At 36.6% G+C, this 23,641-nt stretch overlaps 1 protein-coding gene across 1 annotated transcript in view; it reads right to left on the bottom strand.

Moving 5' to 3' along the window:
• Window positions 1–23,641, bottom strand: part of Rsrc1 (arginine and serine rich coiled-coil 1) — a 454,827-nt gene that overhangs the window by 302,993 nt on the left and 128,193 nt on the right. Inside the window, exon 4 of the mRNA XM_012947428.2 lies at window positions 10,984–11,157. Within this exon, the coding sequence (XP_012802882.1) occupies window positions 10,984–11,157 (174 nt within the window). The remainder of the gene's footprint in view (window positions 1–10,983; window positions 11,158–23,641) is intronic.

Below are 23,641 nucleotides of genomic sequence, written 5' to 3'. Positions count from 1 at the left end.
CTTGGTCCTTACACTTCATAAGCAAGCTCCTTAACTGCAAAGCCATCTCTCTATCAGAAATGTATTTTTTTTGAAATCTTGTATATACCCATGTCTTTTCTTTAATAACCTCCTTTATCTCTGCCTTAAAACTAAGATTACTATATAAAAATTAAATTGATTTTTAAATGGAATACTACATTTAATTCTGGTACTGCATCCTATAACCATGTACTAAAACAACAGAGACTCTCAAAGTGGGCTATGTGTGAAGACTTAATAATGAAAATTAAAATTTTAATCAGTATTTAAAATACAAATTCCATGGGGAGTACCTGCAACCCACTGGGATGGGGGCAGTGACGAGGGACAAGAGGGTAACAACACATGACGTATCCATATGAAACATCTTGTTAACAATAATAATCAACATTTAAAAAGAAGTGATGTTCCATTTTTAAGTAATAGTAAACAATATTAATTATAAAATACTTGAAAGCTTTTATAAAAAAAGAAGACAGTAAACATTATACAGGGTTGTTATAGATGTAGTCTAGAGACACATTACTGTGTGTGTACAGGCAATAATCAAACAGGTATAAAACAGTGACAAACGGGTGGTTTTTATATCTAACACAAACAAGTCAACTTTCTCTCTCTCTCTCTCTCTCTCTCTCTCTTCAAGATGGAGTCTCACTCTAGCCAAGGCCAACCTGGAATTGACTATGTAGTCCCAGGCAGCCTCAAACTCACCTCCTAGATCTGCCTCCTAAGTGCTGGGATTAAAGGCATGCAGGCTCTAATGTTATCTTTTAAAAAAATTTATTTGTTCATTTATTTATTTGCAAGGAGAGAGAAAGAGAGAGAACGAAAGAATGAGAATGGGCATGCCAGGGCCTCCAGTCAGTGCAAATGAACTCCAGGTGACACTGTACATCTGACTTTATGTGAGTACTGAGGAACCAAACCCAGGTCATTATACTTTGCAGGAAATCACCTTAACAACTGAGAAATCTCTCCAGCTCCTAATTTTATCTTTTGAAAGTGCTTAGAGCTTGATTTAATTCTAGGAAAAGCATCTATAACAATCATTTATTATTTATTCTACTAAGATCCAAGTATATACAATGTTGATTAAAATATAAAGTAATTTTTTGTTACAAATTAAAAAATTTTCCCTATTTGGTATAAATACTATTGGATGCTAAAATGGGACTATTTATTTATTTATAACTTTGGAAAAGCAGGGAATACCTTATCAATAAAATGACATTCCAAAATGTTCCCAAAAGATAAAAGACAGTGAAGAAAGGTAGAGAATAAAGAATACTTCATGCCACTAAAACAACTTTTATAAAGAAATCAAAGTAAGGGAAAAGTTCAATAATTGAAGAACTAGTAATCACAAGAACCAGTTAACTTTGTTTTATTAAGCAGGACATGGTAGCACACTCCCGTAACCTCATCACTCCAAAACTTACCTGGGCTGTACAGAGACCCTGTCTCAAACCACTCACCTCCAAAAAGTTACATTAACTTGAAAAGTCTGAGATCCTAATCCACAGTCCTAGCCTTCTTATACACACTGCTTCTAGTATTTACAGCTTCTCAATCACCATTAACCCAACCTAATGGAAAAAAAGAAACAAGATCTGAAGGAAACAACTTAAGAGTTGGGTAGAGTGGCATGTTTTGTAATCCCTGCCTTCAGCAAAGCTGAGGCAGGAGGATCTTGAGTTCTAGGCCAGCTCAACCTCCATACAGGGGTCTTGTCTCAAAAAAATAAAAAGGAAAGAATCAAAAGGAAGGAGAAGAAAAAGGGAGAGAAGAAAGAAAGGAGGAGGAAAGAAAGACAGGAGGAATAAGTACCTTGCCTTGTAAAAACAAAATGAAATGATTTGAGATGGTCACAAGAAATTACTGAATATCTTGTTTGGCTATCCTTCCTTTACAATATTTTAAAACCCCATAAAATCATTGTTAATTCAGGGCTGAGAGATAGCTTAGTGGTTAAGCGCTTGCCTGTGAAGCCTAAGGACCCTGGTTTGAGACTCGATTCCCCAGGACCCACGTTAGCCAGATGCACAAGAGGGCGCATGCATCTGGAGTTCGTTTACAGTGGCTGGAGGCCCTGGCATTCCCATTCTCTCTCTCTCTCTGTATCTGTCGCTCTCAAATAAATAAAAAAAGAACAAAAAATATTTTTAAAAAAATCATTGTTAATTCAAAGCAATACAAGTAATATTTTTCCATAAATATATTACCATAAACATGCAAAAGAATCTTATTTACTAGAAGAGTGATTGATTTCCTTATCCCACACAGAATTTGGCTAGAGACATGGTTCAGTGGGATAAGTAATTTATAATCCAAGCGTGAGGACCTGAGTTTAAGTCCACAGGGCCTACATAAAATACCAGGGATGGTAGTACATACCTGTAATATCAGCAATGGGGATGTGGAGACAAGCAGTCTCCAGGGATCAATGGCTCTTCAGTCTAGCTAAATCAGTGAGCTCTAGGTTCAGCTATAGACGACATCTCAAAGAATAGCAGCAGAAAAATTATCAACATCAACACACACGCGTATACATACACATACACCCACAGTCCACAGAAATACAAACAGGTACACAGACACTCAAGAACACTTCATACACATGCAAAAAGAAAGGAAGGAAGGGAGAGAGAGGAGGAAGGGAAGAGAAAAAGGACAAGTTTCCAATCTGTTAAGCAATTCATGTCCTAATTCCTAGTAAGCTACAGATACATTTGCTTTTTACAATTATTTGAGCTACTTATAAGATGTTGTCTCGTTAATTAATGAATTATTTAATACCTTTGGCATAGGCATATGTATACTTGTATGAGTCATGGCTTTCCCTTTCACACATGTTATTCTTTAATAGTACCAAGGCACAATGAGTCAGAATTTGAAGGTTTCTATTGTTGGGCAGGTGCATATAACAGCCTTACTCGTTCACCATACAGCACTACTTTTCAACTCTTAAATGTTAATTTCAACATAACCTTTGTTATGCCTCTTACAAAGAATCATCAAATTTTAATAGTTGACATGAAGGAACTTATGTAAAAATCCAACAGGCTACTTTTATTGTCCCATCAACATTTTTAGTTAACTTTCATTCTTTAGCTTCTTAAGGAATTCAAAAGGAAAATAAGGGCTGGAGAGATGGCTTAGTGTCTAAGGCACTTCCTCGAAAATCAAAGGACCCAGGTTAGATTCCCCAGGACCCAAATAAGCCAGTTATACAGGGTAGAACATTCTGTCTGGAGTTTGACTGAACTGGCTAGAGGCCCTGGTGGTGTGCCCATTCTCTTTCAGTCTGTCTCTCTCTCCCCCTGTCTCTTTCTCTTTGTCCCCTCAAATAAATTAAAAATAAAATATTTGGGGGCTGGAGAGATGGCTTATCAGTTAAGCGCTTGCCTGTGAAGCCTAAGAACCCCGGTTCGAGGCTCAATTCCCCAGGACCCACGTTAGCCAGATGCACAAGCAGTCACATGCATCTGGAGTTCGTTTGCAGTGGCTGGAAGCCCTGGCGTGCCCTCTCTCTCTCTCTCTCTCTCCCTCTCTCCCTCTCTCCCTCCCTCCCTCCCTCCCTCCCTCTTTCTCTTGCTGTGTGTCACTCTAAAATAAATAAATAAAAATAAACAAAAAAATTTTAAAAAATAAACTATTTTTAAAAGGAAAATAAAAGTACCTGCTTTTAGTTCAAGACTTCTCACAATCAAGCTATCACCAAAATGAGAAATACAATTCATGCCATTAAAAACAATCTGGGACTGGGGAAATGGCTGAATGGTTAAGGTGTTTGCCTATGAAGCCTCAGAACCCTGGTTTGACTCCCCAGGACCCATGTAAGCCAGATGTACAAGGGATACAGACATCTGGAATTCATTTGCAATGGCTGGAGGCCCTGGTGTGCCCATTTTCTCTTTCTCTTTATCTGCCTCTTTCTCTCTCTCTCTCTAATAAATAAATTAAATAATAAAGAAAAAAACAATGCAGCATAATTCAAGTCATATTCTGCTAGGCAAATTCTGTGATAATTAAAATGTACTGATAAAATGAATAAAAAAAAGGTGGTGATCAGAGGGAGAATTCAGGAAACCTCTGTCTCCCACTTTTGCTTACTATTATTTTGCGTAATAAATTCCTTATCTTGACCTTGTATTTTTGAAAAAGATGACAAACTAACTCCTAATGGCAAGTACTTTAAGTTTCATTGTAATAGAAAATATCAAACAACATAATAGGCTATGGCTATGATAATTCACAAGGAAATTATAAAACCTTTAATTTCAGAAGGAAGAATTTGGCGCATAGATTTATATAAAGATGTACTTATTTACCTGCTTAACAAAACTGACAGTATGAAGCTTTTTTTTTTTTTTTGCATGTTACAATGACACATGTTCAAGGTATACTACTTTCAAACCAGACACTTACCCTTCGCCACTGGTGAAAGGCAACAAGATCTCCTTACAAAGACTCGTCTTTTTCAATAAATTTTGCATGAAAACATGTTATCCTGGCACAAAGTTGCCTGCTGTCACATTGGAAGTGTGATAAATGTTTAATGAAAACAACACCACACAGCTTGGTGTCAGACAACAGCTATCACACAGCCCTGCTTTGATCCAAACAGACACTTAAAAGGAGTTCTAAGCATGCTCTGTACCACAGAACTCTATAACCTATATGCAAATTGAGATAAATTAGCATAAGTGACTTCCTGCTGCTTAAAGAAATAAGAGGTAAGGAAAAGTATGACAGGCTTTGTAAGTATGTAACTGCTGTCAAAACTCAGAGTCCAGCTTTCCCAAATCACTTCCAACATCTTCTGCCAAATACTAGGTAGAATGGGAAGGGGGTCTTATCAACAGGAATTTATTACATGAAACTCAAAGTCGTAGATGCTGGAATATTGCCAAGGTAAAGCCAGAACTAATATATATCCATAACTTATGATTATTACATGGTACTAGTTTTCTTATGCATTGTTCCTACTATAGCTTTTAAGTACCTCTAACACCAATTTACAGAAGAATTAATTGTATCCACAGGGAAATTCTTAACTTCTTCAGGAAGTATAAAGAGAAAGTTATATAAAAGAAAAATAATGCATAAACTTAAGCTCAACTGTCTGAGCAAAATATCCCAAATGTTTTGAGTAGCACCTGTCTACTGAAATGTTACTGAAGAATAGTAAAGGTGAGCCTCTCATGGTGGTGGGTCTTAAAGGGTGAGATGCATAGGAAAGCTAACTAATGCTCCTTATAAATTCTAATGATACCCAAATTAATAAGAAAGGATTTTCAGTATCTTAGTCCATTTTATACTGTTGTAACAAAACACCATTGACCTGGTATAGAAAATCATTGATATACAGTCACAAAGAAGAGTAAGCAACTCGTGAGGTCCTTCTTAGTTAGGACATGGCAGAAACACAAGAGAGGAGGAGATAATCTTTCTATAAGGAATCTATAATTGCAATAATAAACCCACCCCACAACAGCCTTAGTCCACTTTAAAAGGCAGATTCCAGAGTCTAGTGACATTTTAAAATGTCCCATCTCCTAACACTACTGCATTAAGGATCAAAAGATCTAACAAATGAATTGGGGAGGGGACATTCAAACTATACCAACTGTTAACAGTTACTACAAAATGCAATTTTCAGAATGGTGATTTAGGTCAAGATTGAAGATAGATTTAAATTCTACTCATTAAGATGGCACTATGATTTCACAGTAGTAGAATTTGCACATTCACTCACAACTAATTTTCCAAACCTCCTTAAAGATGCTTTTCAGGGCTGGAGAAATAGCTTAGCAGTTAAGTGCTTGCCTGTGAAGCCTAAGGACCCCAGTTCGAGGCTTGATTCCCTAGGACCCATGTTAGCCAGATGAACAAGGGGCGCATGTGTCTGGAGTTTGTTTGCAGTGGCTGGAAGCCCTGGCACACCCACTCTCTTTCTCTTCCTCTCTCTCTCTCCCTCTCTCTCACTTTCAACTCCTAAATAAATAAAGATCAAACAAAAAAAAAATTTAAAGATGCTTTTCAGTTGCTAACTGTACTAAATAGAACATGATCAAGATGTTGCTAAGGAAGGCCTACAAATGCACTAATCCACAGGAAACTAACAGAGAAGTAGAATGTTCCCAGCATCACACCAAGTCACAAACATGAAACCACATGGAATTTCACACTTCTAATTACTCACTGTCAATCATAATGTTTGACAAAACAATGTCTCATTTCAACTGAATAATTATTCTAAGAAAAAAAATGTTTTTACATTCACAGAAAATTCACCTTACAAACCACAACTGTTGGGCTGGAGAGAGGGCTTAGCAGTTAAGGAGCTTGCCTATGAAGCCTAAAGACCCAGGTTACATTCTTCATGTCACACGTAAGCCCAATGCACATGGAGGCACAGACATCTGGAATTCATTTGCAGTGGCTAGAGGCCCTAGTGTGCCCATTCTCTCCCCCCCACCCCACTCATCTCTCTCTCCCCACTCTACCTCTGTCTCTAATAAATAAAAAATAAAATAAAATAAAAACCACAATTGTCCAAGAGTAAGATAGACATTTAAGTTCTTAAAATTTGGAAACAAGCTGGGCATGATAGTGCACGCCTTTAATCCCAGCACTCGGGAGGCAGAGGTAGGAGGATTGCTGTGAGTTTGAGGCCACCCTGAGACTATATAGTGAATTCCAGGTCAGCCTGAGCTAGTGAAATCCTACCACAAAAAAAAAAAAAAAAAAAAAAAGGAAGGGAAAAATTGGATAGAAAGAAGAAAAATGTATGTATAAAAGATAAAATATGCTCAGAATGTAAATTTTATACAGATATTAAAAGTTAATTTCATTCAATCTCTTTGATAAGGTCTGAGGAAGACCAATGTTTTTCCATACTATTTACTCATCATGTTGCAGGAAACAGACACCAACTTTAGTCCCTACAAACTCCCAATACCTTTCCAGGTTCTAAAAGGTTCATTAAATCAGTAGATTAACAAAACAAGTAAGTTAACTTATGATACTATAAAACTTATGATACTATAAAACACTTAAAGTCATTCAACTCTTTAAGTAATGTTCAGAATTAAAATTATTTGCTATTTGAAAATGCTCTTCGAGGGCTGGAGGGATGGCTTAGCAGTTAAGGTGTTTGCCTGCAAAGCCAAAGGACCCAGGTTCAATTCCCCAGAAGCCACATTAGCCAGATACACAAGGGAGCACAAGCATCTGTAGTTTATTTGCAGTGGCTAGAGGCTCTGCTGAACCCATTTTTCTCTCTCTATCCCCCTTTCCCTCTCTCCCTCCCTCTTTCTCTGTCAAATAAGTAAATAATAATAAAAATGAAAATGCCCTTCTAGAGTTATCTCAATTAATCATTTTATTCCTAAAGTTTAACTGAAAAGTTCTTCCTAAAAAAAAAAAAAGAAAAGAAAAGCTCTTCATCATTACTAAGCACATTGATTACCAGATAATCATTCCTTTCTCTTTAGTTTTTATTATTCCAACTTGTAATTCATTTAGATAATGGTAAAATGTTACCCTACCTGCTCTGTGCTTTGGATTTCACCAATAAGTGTGTAGTATTTCCAAAGTGACTTTATAAGACAAAGATTCTTGTATATAAATAAATATAAGCAAGTTGTTTATTTTCCCTCACATAAAGAAGAACCTTAGTTATTTAGCAGAAACAAAAACACTTGTCATCGCATTGCATGGCTAAAATGAACTAATACATCAGTCCTAATTAAAGTGTTTGTTAATCATTTTCCCTCCCTCTACCCACATATTTTTTAAATTCCTCAGAAAAGAAACTACTAATGAAAACATCACTAAGATAATGTTAATGATGACCAAGAAATCACCTGTGAGTATATGTAAATATAAATCTACATAAACAGATGGAATGCTGGAATAAGAAAAGAAGGAAAAAGATGTTTAAAAAAAAAAAAAAAAACAGAAGCTGGAGAGATAGCTTTGTAGTAAAGCTGCTTGCCTTCAAAGCCTAAGAACTCAAGTTCAAATCTCCAGGTCTTAGGTAGTCAGACGCACAATGAAGCAGGCGGGCAATCTTGCACATGTGCCACAAGTGGACGCACACATTTTGAGTTCGTTTGCTATGGCTAAAGGCCCTGGGGCACACATTTTCTCTCTCTTACTCTGCCTCTCGCAAAATAAATTTTATTAAAACAAAATCAGTCTTTTACTAGTGACAGATTTCTGGCCTGATCACACACAAAAAAAAAGATACAGATTTTTAAAAATTCATTTTACATATTCTTTCTCCCTCTTCCTACATTCTGAAGACATGATGGTTTATGTGCATGTCTGAAGGGCTTTTTTTGTTTGTTTGTTTGTTTTTTTGAGACAGGGACTTAATTAGCCTAGGCTGGCCTCAAACTTACTATGTATTCAAGAATGACTTTGAACTCCTGATTATCCTGCTTCCCTTCTCCCAAGTGCTGGGATTATAGGCAATCACAACCAAATCCAGCTTGAGAAATCACTTCTCTAACTCTTGAAATAGACTAAATCATCCAGTTCAATTCTTATGGAGATAGATATCCTATAATGAGACTATGTTAAGACTGAAGAAAACACCTTGCTGGGTCTGGCTAAGTGGAGATATAAAAAAGCCTGGGATCACTTAGTTCTCGAAATTGCTTATTAATAAGCAATAAGCATACTCATAGTTTAATAAGATAGACATTAACAAATAACATTCATGAGGCCAATTCTAACCAGCTTCTTATTTTTGTAAATAAATTTTTTATTGTAATATAGATTAGTATTATCCATGACTGCAGAGTTCAATAGTGGTTACAACAGAGGTCAGTCATATGTCTCAGTAACCCTAATTATTTACCCTCATCCTTTATAAACACATTTGTTAACTCCAAGATTTAAGGCATTGTTAAATGGGTTTTATTGTTATGGTCAAAAAGATCCTAAGTAATGGGATCTTTCTTAGTGCCTATTGCTTGCTCTGTGAAATTTTATTCAGATTATTTATTTGGTTTCACCATAGTTATTTGTACATCTTCCCTTTGACATATGCCTACTTTTCTACTTGTGAAAACTCTGAGTAGCACAAATATTATGTTCCTAATACTTAATATAGTACGTGACAAATGTAGGGTATTTATACATGCCTGCTCAAGCAAGTGGATAAACAAAAGAATGACTATATTTGAAAAATAAACACTAACAACATATACTTTGATGTTAAGTACTATAATAGGGGACATAGCTCAGGAGTAGAGTTCTTATCTAACATAGATGAGTGAGACCTTGGGTCTCCAATGTCACAAGAAACACAACAAAGTCTAAGTCCTAAATGACTTGAAAATCAGGTTTCGGAAATAAACATGTAAACATTAAAATGTAATGAATTTTTTCTAGAACAAAGAATGATACATCTCTACAAATAAAGATACAGTAAATGTAAAATCTGCTTTTTAAAAATTCTGATTTAGGGCTGGAGAGATGGCTTAGAGGTTAAGCGCTTGCCTGTGAAGCCTAAGGACCCCGGTTTGAGGCTCAGTTCCCCAGGTCCCACTTTAGTCAGATGCACAAGGGGGCGCATGTGTCTGGAGTTCATTTGCAGTGGCTGGAAGTCCTGGCGCGCTCATTCTCACTCTATCGATCTGCCTCTTTTTCTCTCTGTTACTCTCAAATAAATAAATAAAAATGAACAAAAAAATTTAAAAAAAGAAATGGGAACTAAGAAGATTATTTAATAGTTAAAGGCATTTGCTTGGAAAGCCTACTAGCCCAACTTCAATTACCCAGTCACCCATGTAAGTCACATGGGATTCATTTGAAGTGGGAATAGACCCTGGCATGCATGTGCATGCATGCATGCACGTGCGCGTGCGCACACACACACACACACACAAACACACACACAGTACTAAAATTAATTTAATGACTTTATAAATATGCTTAAAAACAGTTATGTCTTTTAAGAAGAGAAAAGAAAAAAGAACGAACAAACAAATGAAAAACACATTATTACCTAGTGACACTGGCATTCAGGAATTAGCTAATTTGAACACAATCAACTCTAAGATCAATGGTTGTACAAATAAAACTGACCAGTAACTTCCATGTATAAACCTTTCCCAAAGCCATCTGACCACCTTCTTTTATTCACTGTCATTTTCATACCTTTTAAATCCCTAAAATAAGTTTTGTGTTTATTTATTTTAGACTGACAGAGAGACAGAGAGAGAATGGGCATACCAAGACCTCCAGCCACTGCAAATGAACACTGGATGCATGTGCCCACTTGTGCATTGAGCCTCAAACTGGGGTCTTTAGGCTTCATAGGCAAGCACTTAGCTCCTGAGCCATCTCTCCAGCCCCACCTAAAATAATTCTATATGTCAACTTTATGCAGTATTCTAAAACTAAATGGAAAAAAATTGTAAAGATTCAAGAAATAAAACATGTTTTGATTGACTTTAGTCATCCTCTTAGGCCATACTTTCCAGTCTCTGAGTCCATCCTCTAGATCTGTCATTCTACTGATGTTCCCCCTTTAGCAAGAGATTATCCCCACACCCTTCTTAACTCTGACATTGTTGTACCACCTCAGGGTAAGAAAACCTTTCTGCTATAATAGCAGACACCTCAGCATTTATCACCTTCCTATAACATTCAACAATTCTTGAAGAACATGAATATTCAATGTTACTGACAGTTGTGGGGTGATCAAGAACAAAAAGCACTTAGTTATTTCATCCTCATTCAAACTTCCACCATAGGCTATTTATAAGCCAACTACCCAGGCAGATTTGTATAATACCATTGCAAGTAAGGGAATAAAAATAAGCACATGGACAAGTAACAAACAGGAAAGACTAGAAGAATTCCATACTCTTGATTTTAATAAACATAACACAGAAACCATATCCAACTTATTCAACTTATTATCCAACATATTCAACTTACCCACGTCTGATGTTGTGTGATTCCTTATCCTTTCCTTTATCCCTCTCCTTTTCTCTCTTCTCTTTTTCTCGAACTTTACGTCTTTCTCTGTCCCGAGACCTACTACGGGTTCTTCTATGACAGGACCTTTCACTGCTTCTACTACGAGAACGTGGGCGAGGTCGTGATCTGGACCTGTAGTAAACAGACATCATTAAAAAGACTTACTATATATTTTGTATATTAAAAAGAAAATAACCTTTGGTTATAGTTCTGGAAATTAATAAACTGTGCAAAGCATGTATATGAACAAGTCCTTATATATGATTACGATCACTTACAAGGATAAACATACATGTTGTCAATTCAAGAGGAAATTAAAGTTCAGAAAAAGTGTTGGCAAGTACAAGCCTATTTTTTGTTTGCATGTCTGTTGAGACAGTGACCTCTATGTTGCTCAGGTGGTCATTAGACTTCTAGACTCACATGATCCACCAGCCTCAATATTTTTTTTTATCTTTTCACAATTTTAATTAACATTTGCCATGATTATAAAAAAATACCCCATGGTAATACACCCACCCCACTTTGCCCTTTGAAATTGCATTCTACATCATATTACCTCCCCATCTCAATCATTCTATTTACATATATACAATACCAACCTATTAAGTAACCCCCTACCTTCCATTCTCTTCCATTTATATCTCCTTTTTAACTTACTGGCCTCTGCAACTGAGTTTTTTCCTTCTCATGCAGAAGCCCAATCATCTGCAGATAGGATCCAATATGAGGGAGAACATGTGGCGCTTGGGTTTCTGGGCCTGGGTTACCTCACTTAGTATAATCCTTTCCAGATCCATCCATTTTTCTGCCAATTTCATAAATTCATTTTCCTTTACCACTGAGTAGAACTCCATTGTATAAAAGTGCCACATCTTCATTATCCACTCATCAGTTGAGGGACATCTACGCTGGTTCCATTTCCCAACTATTATAAATTGAGCAGCAATAAACATGGTTGAGCACATACTTCTAAGGAAATGAAATGAGTCCTTAGGATATATGCCTAGGAGTACTATATCTGGGTCATATGGTAGATCAATCTTAAGCTGTTTTAAGAACCTCCACACTGATTTTCACAATGGCTGGACCAGAATGCATTCCCACCAGCAGTATAGAAGGGTTCTTCTTTTTCCACATCTCCACCAACATTTATGATCATTTCTTTTCATGATGGTAGCGAATCTGACAGTAGTGAGATTTTTTAATCTACATTTCCCTGATGACTAGTGACATAGCCCATTTTTTGATTGGTTTATTTGATTCCTTATTATTTAACTTTTTGAGTTCTTTGTATATCCTAGATATTAAATCTCTATCAGATGTATAGCTGGCGAAGATTTTTTCCCATTCTGTAGGTTGCCTCTTTGCTTTTGTCACTGTGTCCTTTGCAGTGCAAAATCTTTGTAATTTCATGAGGTCCCAGTGATTAATCTGTGGTTTCATTGCCTGAGCAATTGGGGTTGTATTCAGAAAGTCTTTGCCAAGACCAATATGTTGAAGGGTTTTCCCTACATGTTCCTCTATTAGTTTCAGAGTTTCAGGTCTGGTGATAAGGTCTTTAATCCATTTGGAATTAATTCTTGTGCATGGCGAGAAAGAAGAATCTATTGTCATCCTTCTGCAGATATATATCCAGTTTTCCCAACACCATTTGCTGAAGAGGCTGTCTTTTCTCTACTGAGTATTTTTGGCATTTTTAGCAAATATCAGGTGGCTATAGCTACCTGGACTTACATCTCGGACCTCTATTCTGTTCCTTTGATCTACATGTCTGTTTTTGTGCCAGTACCACGCTGTTTTTGTTACTATGGCTCTGTAGTATAGGTTAAAATCAGGTATGGTGATACCACCAGCTTTATTTTTGTTGCTCAGTAATATTTTAGATATTTGTGGCTTTTTATGATTCCAAATGAATTTTTAGATTGTTTTTTCTATTTCCATGAAGAAAGCCTTTGGAATTTTGAAAGGGATTGCATTAAATGTGCAGATTGTTTTTGGTAAAATTACCATTTGCACAATATTGATTCTTCCAATCCAGGAACAAGCGAAGTTTTTCCACTTTCTAGTGTCTTCTGCAATTTCTCACTTGAGAGTTTTAAAGTTCTCATTGTAGAGATCCTTTACTTTCTTGGTTAGGTTTATCCCAAGGTACATTACTTTTTATGAAGCAATTATGAACGGGAGTGTTCTCTGATTTCATCCTCTGTGTGTTTGTTGTTAGCATATATGAAGGCTACTGACTTCTGTGTATTTATTTTGTATCCTGCTACATGGCTCTAGGTTTTGAGCAGCTCTAACAGTTTGCTAGTAGAGTCTTTAGGGTCCTTTATGTATAGAATCATGTCATCTGCAAATAATGATAACTTGATCTCTTCCTTTCCAAATTCTATCCCTTTTATGTGTGACTCTTGCCTTATTGCTATGGCTAAGACTTCCAGAACTATATTAAATAAAAGTGAGGACAGTAGACACCCTTATCTTGTTCCTGATTCTAGTGGAAAAGCTTCAAATTTTTCCCCATTTAGTAATATGTTGGCAGTAGGCTTGTCATAAATAGCTTTTATTATATTGATATATGTTCCTTCTATTCCCAGTCTCTGTAGAACTTTTATCATGAAGGGATGTTGAATTTTGTCAAATGCTTTCTGTGCATCTAATGAGATGATTATGTGATTTTTGTCCTTCAACCCAATTTTATAATGTATTGCATTTATAGATTTGCGTATATTGAACCATCCCTGCATCTCTGGGATATGCTAGAACTACATATACATACTACCATATTCAGCCTGAATAATTGAGACTTGATTTAAACAAACTCAACACAAATTTTTATATCCAGCAAAAATATCACCCCAAGAAAGGAAATGGGCCATGCTTGTTTTAGTTCTTACATTAACAATTAAGATAGCAGCATAGGAACCATGCCAAAGCAGCCTGGGGGGGTGGGGCACAAAAAAACCCTGGAAAATACACACTTTTACTAAAAAGTGAGGTGTATAGGAAATTGAAACAGCAGCAGAGAAGTAGGAGAGACCCAAAGCATACAGAGCCCACACAGGCCAGCAGAAGCAGCTCCAGCTCAGTGGCACCAAGACGGTGGGACAGCAGTGGCAGCATAAGTTCCCTGGGACCAAAGCCACCAGGCTCAGCTTGATCCACAGGAAAAGCCAGGTGAGGCGATTTTCTACTAACAGTGAAGCTCTCCACATACTCAAAAAACGTGAAGGGAGATCAGCAGTGAACAACAGATGAGCAGATCACAAGGTAGAAGAACACGTAGACCAGAAAGAGAACTAAAGCCAGCATCAGCAGCCTCCCTATCCCCAGCGCCAGTGCCCAACTCCGGTGAATACAGCAGCAGTTGAGCAACCCAACCAGCCTACTTGAACCTACAACTCACCAAAGAGGGACCCAAGCAGGAGCACCGCATAACTGAGACCAAAATCATCCCAAGAGGTAACTGGAATTACAAGACATCAGTACCTGCCTAATAAACCTGGTATATAGGCCTCACCCAGACGTGCAAATTGTACCTCCCATATCAGGATAAATTATGTGTTATATCTGATGGATGGTCGGATTTCCCATTCTTAAATAAGCTGTATTTTGGGCTTGTTATTTGTTGCTTCTTAATTTATAGTGGCTGTGTTTCCTCTTCTGTTATAAATTAGGGAAGGATCTCACCTGGTCATAAACTGACTTGGAATCATCAACAGACCCTAAATCTTAACCTCCTTGTTGCCAGGATTAAGGGAGTGGGTAGGGTACCACACACCCGAAGGGACAGAGAGAGGATATGGTTGTCATAATCCCTACTCTTGGACAAATACTCTGTGCTGTTTTTCATAAAAATTGTACATTGTTTAGTTTAATTTTAGAAACTATCTCTATTTGGTTCCATTTAGCCTACTTGTATACTCTCAAAGCAGGCAAACCTAACCCCTAGGAAATCTTTTGTAGATACTCTGAGAGTCTTCCAAGCCACACCTAACACCTTAAGTTCCTACCCAGAGGATATATAATATCAGATTGATTGATATATCTAATAATACCCAGCTAATTAGAAAATCCAATCATTAAATAATCCAGGATGCAAAAATTTATACATTATAACACAAGAAACACCCAAAATCAAGACAATATAAATTGACCAAAAAGTATTAATGCATCAGAATTGACCTCCAGTGAGAATGGGTTAGAGGAAATGCCTGAGAAAGATTTCAAAAGAATGATTATAAAGAAGTCAAAGAAGAAATCAAATGAGACACAGGATGCCTATTTAATGAAATAAAGAGGGCAATACTAGACATAAATAAAGAAACAGAAATAACAAAAAACCAGTTAGAATTACTAGTAACTAAGAACACAGTTAATGAAATAAAAAAACACTTTAAAAAATCTCACCAGTAGAATAGATGAAAGAGAGGACAGAATATCTAAGCTGGAAGACCAGGTGGCAGATCTAATACAGTCCAATAAAGCAAAAGACAAACTAATAGAAAAGTATGAATGGGAATTTCAAGATATTTGGGACACTATGAAAATATCAAACATAAAGATTCAGGGTATAGTCGAAGGAGAAGAATTTCACTCCAAAGGCATAGTAGGTGTTTTCAACAAAATCACAGAAGAAAACTTCCCCCAAATTGGGAAAGAGTTACCAATGCAGATACAGGAAGCCTTTAGAACACCAGACAAAACCTGGAAAGAACCTCAGAGAGGCATGCGGACTAAATGTGATCATACATAGAAGGAATGGACCTAACAGATATATACAGGACATTACATCCAAATGCTGTAGAGTATACATTCTTTTCAGCAGCACATGGAACATCCTCTAAAATAGACCATATATTAGGACACAAAGCAAATCTTAACAAATACAGGAAAATTGAAATAATTCCTTGTCTTCTATCTGACCACAATGGAATCAAACTACAAATCAATAGCAAGAAAAGCTATACAGCATACACAAAATCATGGAAACTAAACAATACACTGAATGAACTGGTCAATGAAGAAATCAAGAAGGTAATCAAGAAATTTATTGAATCAAATGAAAATGAGAACACAACATACCAAAATTTCTGGGACAAAATGAAGGCAGTTGTAAGAGGTAAATTTATAGCCTTAAGTGCCTATATTATGAAATTAGAAAAGTACCAAGTAAATGACCTAATGCTTCACCTTAAAGTCATGGAAAAAGAAGAACAAGGCAAACCAAAAATCAGTAGATGGGAAGAAATACTAAAGATTAGGGCAGAAATTAATGAAATAGAAACCAAAAAAAAAAAATCCAAAATATCAATGAAACAAAGAGTTGGTTGTTTGAAAGGATAAACAAGATTGATAAACCCTTAGCAAATCTGAAAAAAAAGAAAACAGAAGAGACACAAATTAATAAAATTAGAGATGAAAAAGGCAACACCACAGCTGCTCTTGGACCTTGGGAACTAAGAGTGTTCTCTTATCTCTTAATACAAAGGAGATCTGTGATCTGCAGCTGCTCTTTGACCTTGGGAGCTAGGGTGATCTCTAATCTCCTAATCTCTTGATCCTAAAGCATTGTTTAGTATACAGCCTAGATAAAGTAAGCTCCTGATCCTAAAGCATTGTTTAATATACAGCCTAGATAGAGTAAGCACCTGATCCTAAAGCATTGTTTAGTATACAGCCTAGGTGGAGTGGGCACCTGATAGATGGATTAACATATGACCCTGGTGAAACTGACCTTAGGAACATAAGCATTGTCAAAAAAGTTCTGTCTTCTATATATAAGCTATGTCTGCCTGAATAAATCTCGAGGCCTTGACAAACACTTAGCATGGTCTCCTTCTTGTGTCTGTTTGCCTTCTCCCATTCAGGTTAACTTTCCCTCGGGTCCTTGTTCAACTCCCTGCTGGTCAGGGCAGTGCCTCAATTTTATAAGTTTGCTTTTGAGACAATGTCTTAAGTCTTAGATGAAACCTTGAACTATGGAGATATTTTAGCATAGTTGGGATTGATAAAAACTACAAGGACTTTTAAAGATAGACTAAATGCATTTTTACCTCATGATGGTTGTTAATTTATGGGGGCTGGGGCAGAATGTGGTGGACTAAGATGTCTACAATGACTAGTGTGTTCTGAATGGTTGACCCCTAGCTGAAGGCAACTTGGGAGGCGAATCCATGCTACAGATTGTGTGTCACTGGGGATTGGACCTTGAAGATTATTAGTCTCACGCTATTAAATTCTATTAAAATTTTTCTAACTAATTCAAAGGGAAGGGATACTCCTGAGTGAGTGCATTCCATGAAGCCCTAAAAGTAAAATTAGAAGAAGATACAACAAAAATAAAATGGTATAGATCAATATCTCTAATGACTATACCAATTCTCAAGAAAATATTAGGAAATCAAATCTAGCATTACATCATAAGATCCATCATAGTCAATTTGTATTTGTCTCTGGTATGCAAGATGTTGAACATATGCAAATCACTAGCTGCAATACACAATTTCAACAGAACACAGAATAAAATTCATGTGATTATCAGAAATGATAGAGAAAACATATTTGATAAAACTCAAGACCCCTTCCTGATAAAAATTCAGAACAAGTTAAACAGAGAAGAATTAGACACACTAAGAAACATGTGACAATCCACAGTTAAAATCATACTGACTAGGAAAAGGATGACAATGACTCCTCTCAATGGTGCATGTACAGGCTAGACTCATGATTTTTCAGTCAAGTATAATGTTTGATATCTTAACTCAAATAAGTTAAGCAAGGAAAGAAACAAAAGGTAAATAACAAGAAAGGGACAAGGTTAGACTTCACCAAATGATTACTAAAGCTAATAAAACAATTCAGTAACATAGCAGGATATAAAATCAACACACAAAACTCAGCAGTAACCAGGCTTGGTGACACACCCATAACTGTAGCATATAGAAAAATCTGAGGGAGGAAGATCACTAATTCTAGACCAGCCTGAGCTACAAAGCAAGATTTTCTCTCAAACAAAATACAATACCTCAGAAGCATCTTAGTTTTATTTTTGGTGCCCCTGGTGGTCAAACTCAGTATGTTAAAATGTTCTGCAAGTGTTTTAAGCACTTAGCCTATTAAGCAACATTTCAGTACATCAATAATGAAATTGTTGAGAAAGAGATCATGAAAGCAATCTCAAAACAATAGCAAAAATTATATAAATAAAACAGTAAACAAGGAGATGAAAGAGCTCTACAATGAAAATTAAAGCATTTAGATGAAAGAAACTAAAGACAAAAAGTACTGAACATCTCCCATGTTTACGGATTAAAGAGTTAATATTGTTCAAATGTCAATATTTCCCATAACAATTTATAGATTCAATTGAATCATGTTATAATACCAATCACATTCTTCACAGGGTTATTAGAAACAACCTACAACTCACATGCAATTATAAAAACTCCAAATACCTAACTAAAGCTTCAGGCAACACAATACCTAATTTCAAGAAACAGATATACTATATAGCCATCGTCACCAAAATAGCATAGGAATGGCATAAAAAAATATAGCTGAATGTACCAGGATCCTCAGCCAAGAAATAAATCCCACAAATCTATAGCCAGTCAGTTTCACAGCAGGTCAGCTCTACACAAAGGCACCAAAAACTTACCTTGGAGAGAGGCAATCTTCTTCACTAAATGATGCTGGGAAAACCAGACATCCATATGCAAAAGACTAAAAACATAATACCGATCCCTCACACTATATGCAACCCAATCAGAAATGGATCCAAGAACTAAATGCAAGACTAAAAGCCTGGAGGGAAATACAATAAGACATTGATAACGAAAATTAATTTAGGGATATGACATTAAAAATATAGAACCTGAGGCCGGGCATGGTGGTGCACGCCTTTAACCCCAGCACTCGGGAGGCAGAGGTAGGAGGATCACCACAAGTTCAAGGCCACCCTGAGACTCCATAGTGAATTCCAGGTCAGCCTGGGGTAGAGTGAGACCCTACCTTGAAAAACCGAAAAAAAAATATATATATATAGAACCTGGGCTGGAGAGATGGCTTAGAGGTTATGACACTTGCCTGTGAATCCTAAGGGCCCATGTTCAACTCTTTTATAATCCAGATGCCCAAAGGTGAGGCAAGCACAATATCACAAATGCCCACTAGGTGGCAAAAACATCTGGATTTGGATTTCAGTGTTTCAGTGGCTGAGGCCCTGGCATGCCAATTATCTCTCTATTTAAAAAACAAAAAAAAAAAACAAAAAAACAGATACTGACAAATGAGATTACTTCAAACTCCAAAGTTTAAGCCAGGCATGGTGGTGCACGACTTTAATCCCAGCACTCAGGAGGCAGAGGTAAGAGGATCACTGAGAGTTTGAGGCTACTCTGAGACTACATAGTGAATTCTAGGTCAGCCTGAGCTACAGTGAAACCTTACCTCAGGGGGGACAGAAAGAAAAAAAAAACAGGGCCGAGAGATGGCTTAGCGGTTAAGCACTTGCCTGGAAGCCTAAGGACCCTGGTTCGAGGCTCAATTCCCCAGGACCCACATTAGCCAGATGCACAAGTGGGCACACAAGTCTGGAGTTTGTTTGCAGTGGCTGGAAGCCCTGGCGTGCCCATTCTCCCTCTATCTCTCTAACTGCCTCTTTCTCTCTCTGTCTGTCACTCTCAAATAAATAAATAAAAATAAAGAACAACAACAACAAAAAAACCCTCCAAAGCTTCAACACAGCAAAGGAAACAATCCACAGAATGAAGATATAACCTACATGTGGAAAAAATATCTATTCACCTATTTATCTGACAACTATTTATATCTAGTACATATAAGGAACTCACAAACCTTCACACAACAAGAGGCAAGAAATAAATTTTACAATAGATAAATGAGCTGTGTATAGTAGTGGATGCTGCAATCCCAGCACTTGGGAAGCTGAAACAGGAGGATTGCTATTTTGAGATCAGCCTGGAATCCAAAAATGAGGCCTTAACTAAACACTACAAAATTAGGTCATACTAAATAAGCAAATAATCTAGAGAGACACGTCTAAAAATAAGAAATGCAAATGGGCAACAAATATATGAAAGATGTTCAATATCATTATCTTCCAGGGAAATAAAAATCAAAATAAGGTAGCACTTCACCCCAGTTATATTGGCTATTATTACTACTACTATTAATAATAATAAAATCTGGTAAGGATGGGAAGAATAAAGAATCCTCACAGACTATTGGTGGATATAAACTAGTGCAAGCATTACACAGAAGACAATGGAGATTAATCAAAACCTAAAATTAAGTCTACCACATGACCCAGCTATCTGACTTCTGTGTACATCTCCAAAGAAAATAAAACCAGTATGCCAGATACCTGCCGACCTGTTTGCCTGTGCTTACCATGTTAATATTCACAATAACTCAGACACAAAATCAGCCACATGCCCATCAATGGATAAATGAAGAGAAATGTAATACACATATATACAATGCAACTCAAGGAATATCATTCAGTCATAAAAGAAGAATGAAACTTAGGTGAATAAAGTACTTACAATATAAATGTAAGCTCTTGAATTTAAATCTCAGAACCAACTTAAAGCCACATAAAGTTGCACATCTGTCTGCATCCTAACTGCAATATGGGAAGTGGAGACAGGAAAATCCTCCAAGAGCTCACAGGCCAAGTAGCCTAGCAAACAGAGCAGTTAACAACAACAGACCCTACCTTAAACAAGGGCAAAAGCAAGGATCAACACAGGAAGTTACCCTCTCACCACCATATGTGTGTCATGAAGCATGTCCGCATACGCGCACACACACACGTAGAGGAGAGTATTTTGTCCCTTGCAGCAAAATGGGCAAAACTGGAGGATATTACTATAAATGAAAAAAGCCATATACAGAAAAAAGTACTATATATTTGCTTTCTACATAGAAGTTATGAAAGATGAGATGTGGGCCTAAATATAAAATAGCTATTACTAGAGGTTAGGATACAGGGATGTGAATAAATGAAGGCTGGATTTCATCAGGGATCACTATATATATTTATATATAAGCATATAAAATTTATATACATATATACTGAATCCTATTAATATACAGAATTAATATATGTTTATCAACAAAATATTTTTAATACAGGTGGATTGGTTTAAATTTTAACAAAACTTTAAGAACCCTATTTTGAATAAATAAATTTTAGAGTGGTTTACATCTTTTCTCTAAAAATATGGAGTTGAGTAATGTTACAACCATTTGTGATTTATAGACAGGCTACATTTTCATGAAATCACGTTTTCTATTCTTTCCCTTTTTTCATTCTTTTTTTTCTTAGCTTGTTTTTTTGGGGGGCTTTTTTTTTTTTTTTTTTTTTTTTTTTTTTTTTTTTTTGGTTTTTCAAGGTAGGATCTCACTTTGGCTCAGGCTGACCTGGAATTCACTATGTAGTCTCAGGGTGGCCTCAAACTCTCAGCAATCCTCCTACCTCTGCCTCTGGAGTGCTGGGATTAAAGGCGTGCGCCACCACGCCCAGCTCTGTTTTTTTTTTTTTTTTTTTTTTTTAAAAATAGTTTCACAGAACATAAATAGGCTTCAAAGCAGCTATGTATCTGAAGATGACCTTGAACTCCTGATCTTCCTATCTCAATGTCTGGTTATTTTGTGCTGAGGACTCAACTCAGGGCTCAGAACATGCTAGGCAAGTACTCTATCATCAGAGCTACAATCCCAATCAATCATGATTATACTGTACTCTTAAAAACAAACATATGGGCTGGAGAGATGGCTTAGCGGTTAAGCGCTTGCCTGTGAAGCCTAAGGACCCCGGTTCGAGGCTGGGTTCCCCAGGTCCCACGTTAGCCAGATGCACAAGGGGGCGCATGCGTCTGGAGTTCGTTTGCAGAGGCTGGAAGCCCTGGCGCACCCATTCTCTCTCTCTCTCCGTCTATCTGTCTTTCTCTCTGTGTCTGTCACTCTCAAATAAACAAACAAACAAACAAACAAATAAATAAATAAATAAATAAAATTTAAAAAACATATATGTTACTAATATATTCACATATTGAGTTAAAAATTGAGTTTACAGTGGAGAATCCCTCAAATGATATTCTTAAATAAGTTATGTCCTCTGAGTACCTGTTTCCTTACAAGCAAAATGAGAATGATACCATCTGCCTTCTACAAAGCCTAGATACCTATACCTAAATGCATAGTACACTAATATATAAATGAGTCAGGAAGAAAAGGAGGCAGTAAGAAAGCAGTAATTGAAGGATGTCCTAATGGGAATTTGTAAAATATGAATCAGAAACAGATGAAAACTATTTTTATCATAAATACAGAAGAACGTTCTGATTTTGGCAGATTTTTAAAATCTTAAGATTAACATAAGGTTTATCCATATTTCACTGTATTTCTTTTCTATGGGAAGATGAATATTCATCTGAACAGCAAAGTCCACATCTTCTCTACAGGTATCCCTCAGAAGGAAAATACACAATCTCTAGTGGCCTCATTTCAACAGGAAAATGACATCATCTATTTATTGTCTATTCAAACCAACTATTCAAACCTTTGGGGAAACAAATAGGAAACTTTAGGGGTGGGCTACAGGTACTATAAAAGGAAAGCAACAAAGCTAAGCTGGCACTCTCCTACAGAACCCAGACTATGATCACTCCTCCATCACAGTAGCAACAAACCTAGGTGCTGTGGTTAGCAAGGTATTTTGTCAGTTACTAGCCAGCCCAGCACTTTCTTTCATATTCTCTATTTCCAATTTACCCAATTAATTAAGCAAATTCAGTTAGCTCCAAGCCTCTCACATGGTTTTCCCTAACACAAATGATCTGTAGAAAACATATGCCCATGGTTCTCCAAAATTACCTTGTTCATTATTTGTCCTATGTTTTCATACAAGCAATCAATGTCATTATGGAATAGTATCCTATAAATGTTGCCAGTGTGGTTCAATAAACTATGATACCAAAAGCAGACTCATGAGGTCAGTAAGATTAAAGAAAAATAGTAAGCTTAAAAACATTACAGAGCTAGAGAGATGGCTTAGCAGTTAAGGTGCTAACCTACAAAGCCTAGAACCCAGGTTCCATTTCCCAGAACCCATGGAAGCCAGATGCACAAAGTAGTGCATGTTTATGGAGTTTGCAGTGGCTAGAGGCCCTGGCATACCCATTCTCTCCCTCCCCCACCATCAAATAAATGAAATATTTTTCAAGAAACATTACAGTGTGCAATATAAAATACAAGACTTTCAAAGTTTTAATCTTTGTTCAATCGGCCTCAATCTTGCTTATGAGCCTCATACAGCAAAGAATGACCCCAGATAAAAATTCCTGGAGAAAAGATAGCAAATGCAAACCAAGAGAAAACTAAAAACAAAAAACTATTATTAAAGGTTGCTTAAAAGGACCACAAAAGCAAGCAAAGTTTTAAAATAAATTAAGCTACCAACTTCATGGCTATTATAATTATTTAACAGAGTTTTAAATAAGAATCATATCTTGAACATATGAACAATGTCATCTGCTTATTAAATAGCTTTACTTACAAATCTGATGGATCTTCATCAAGAAATGAC

This window comes from Jaculus jaculus, chromosome 11 (genome assembly GCF_020740685.1).
Source record: "Jaculus jaculus isolate mJacJac1 chromosome 11, mJacJac1.mat.Y.cur, whole genome shotgun sequence".
Lineage (NCBI taxonomy): Eukaryota > Metazoa > Chordata > Mammalia > Rodentia > Dipodidae > Jaculus > Jaculus jaculus.
Note: the sequence above shows the minus strand (reverse complement) of the source record. Positions and strands in the feature narration are given on the sequence as shown.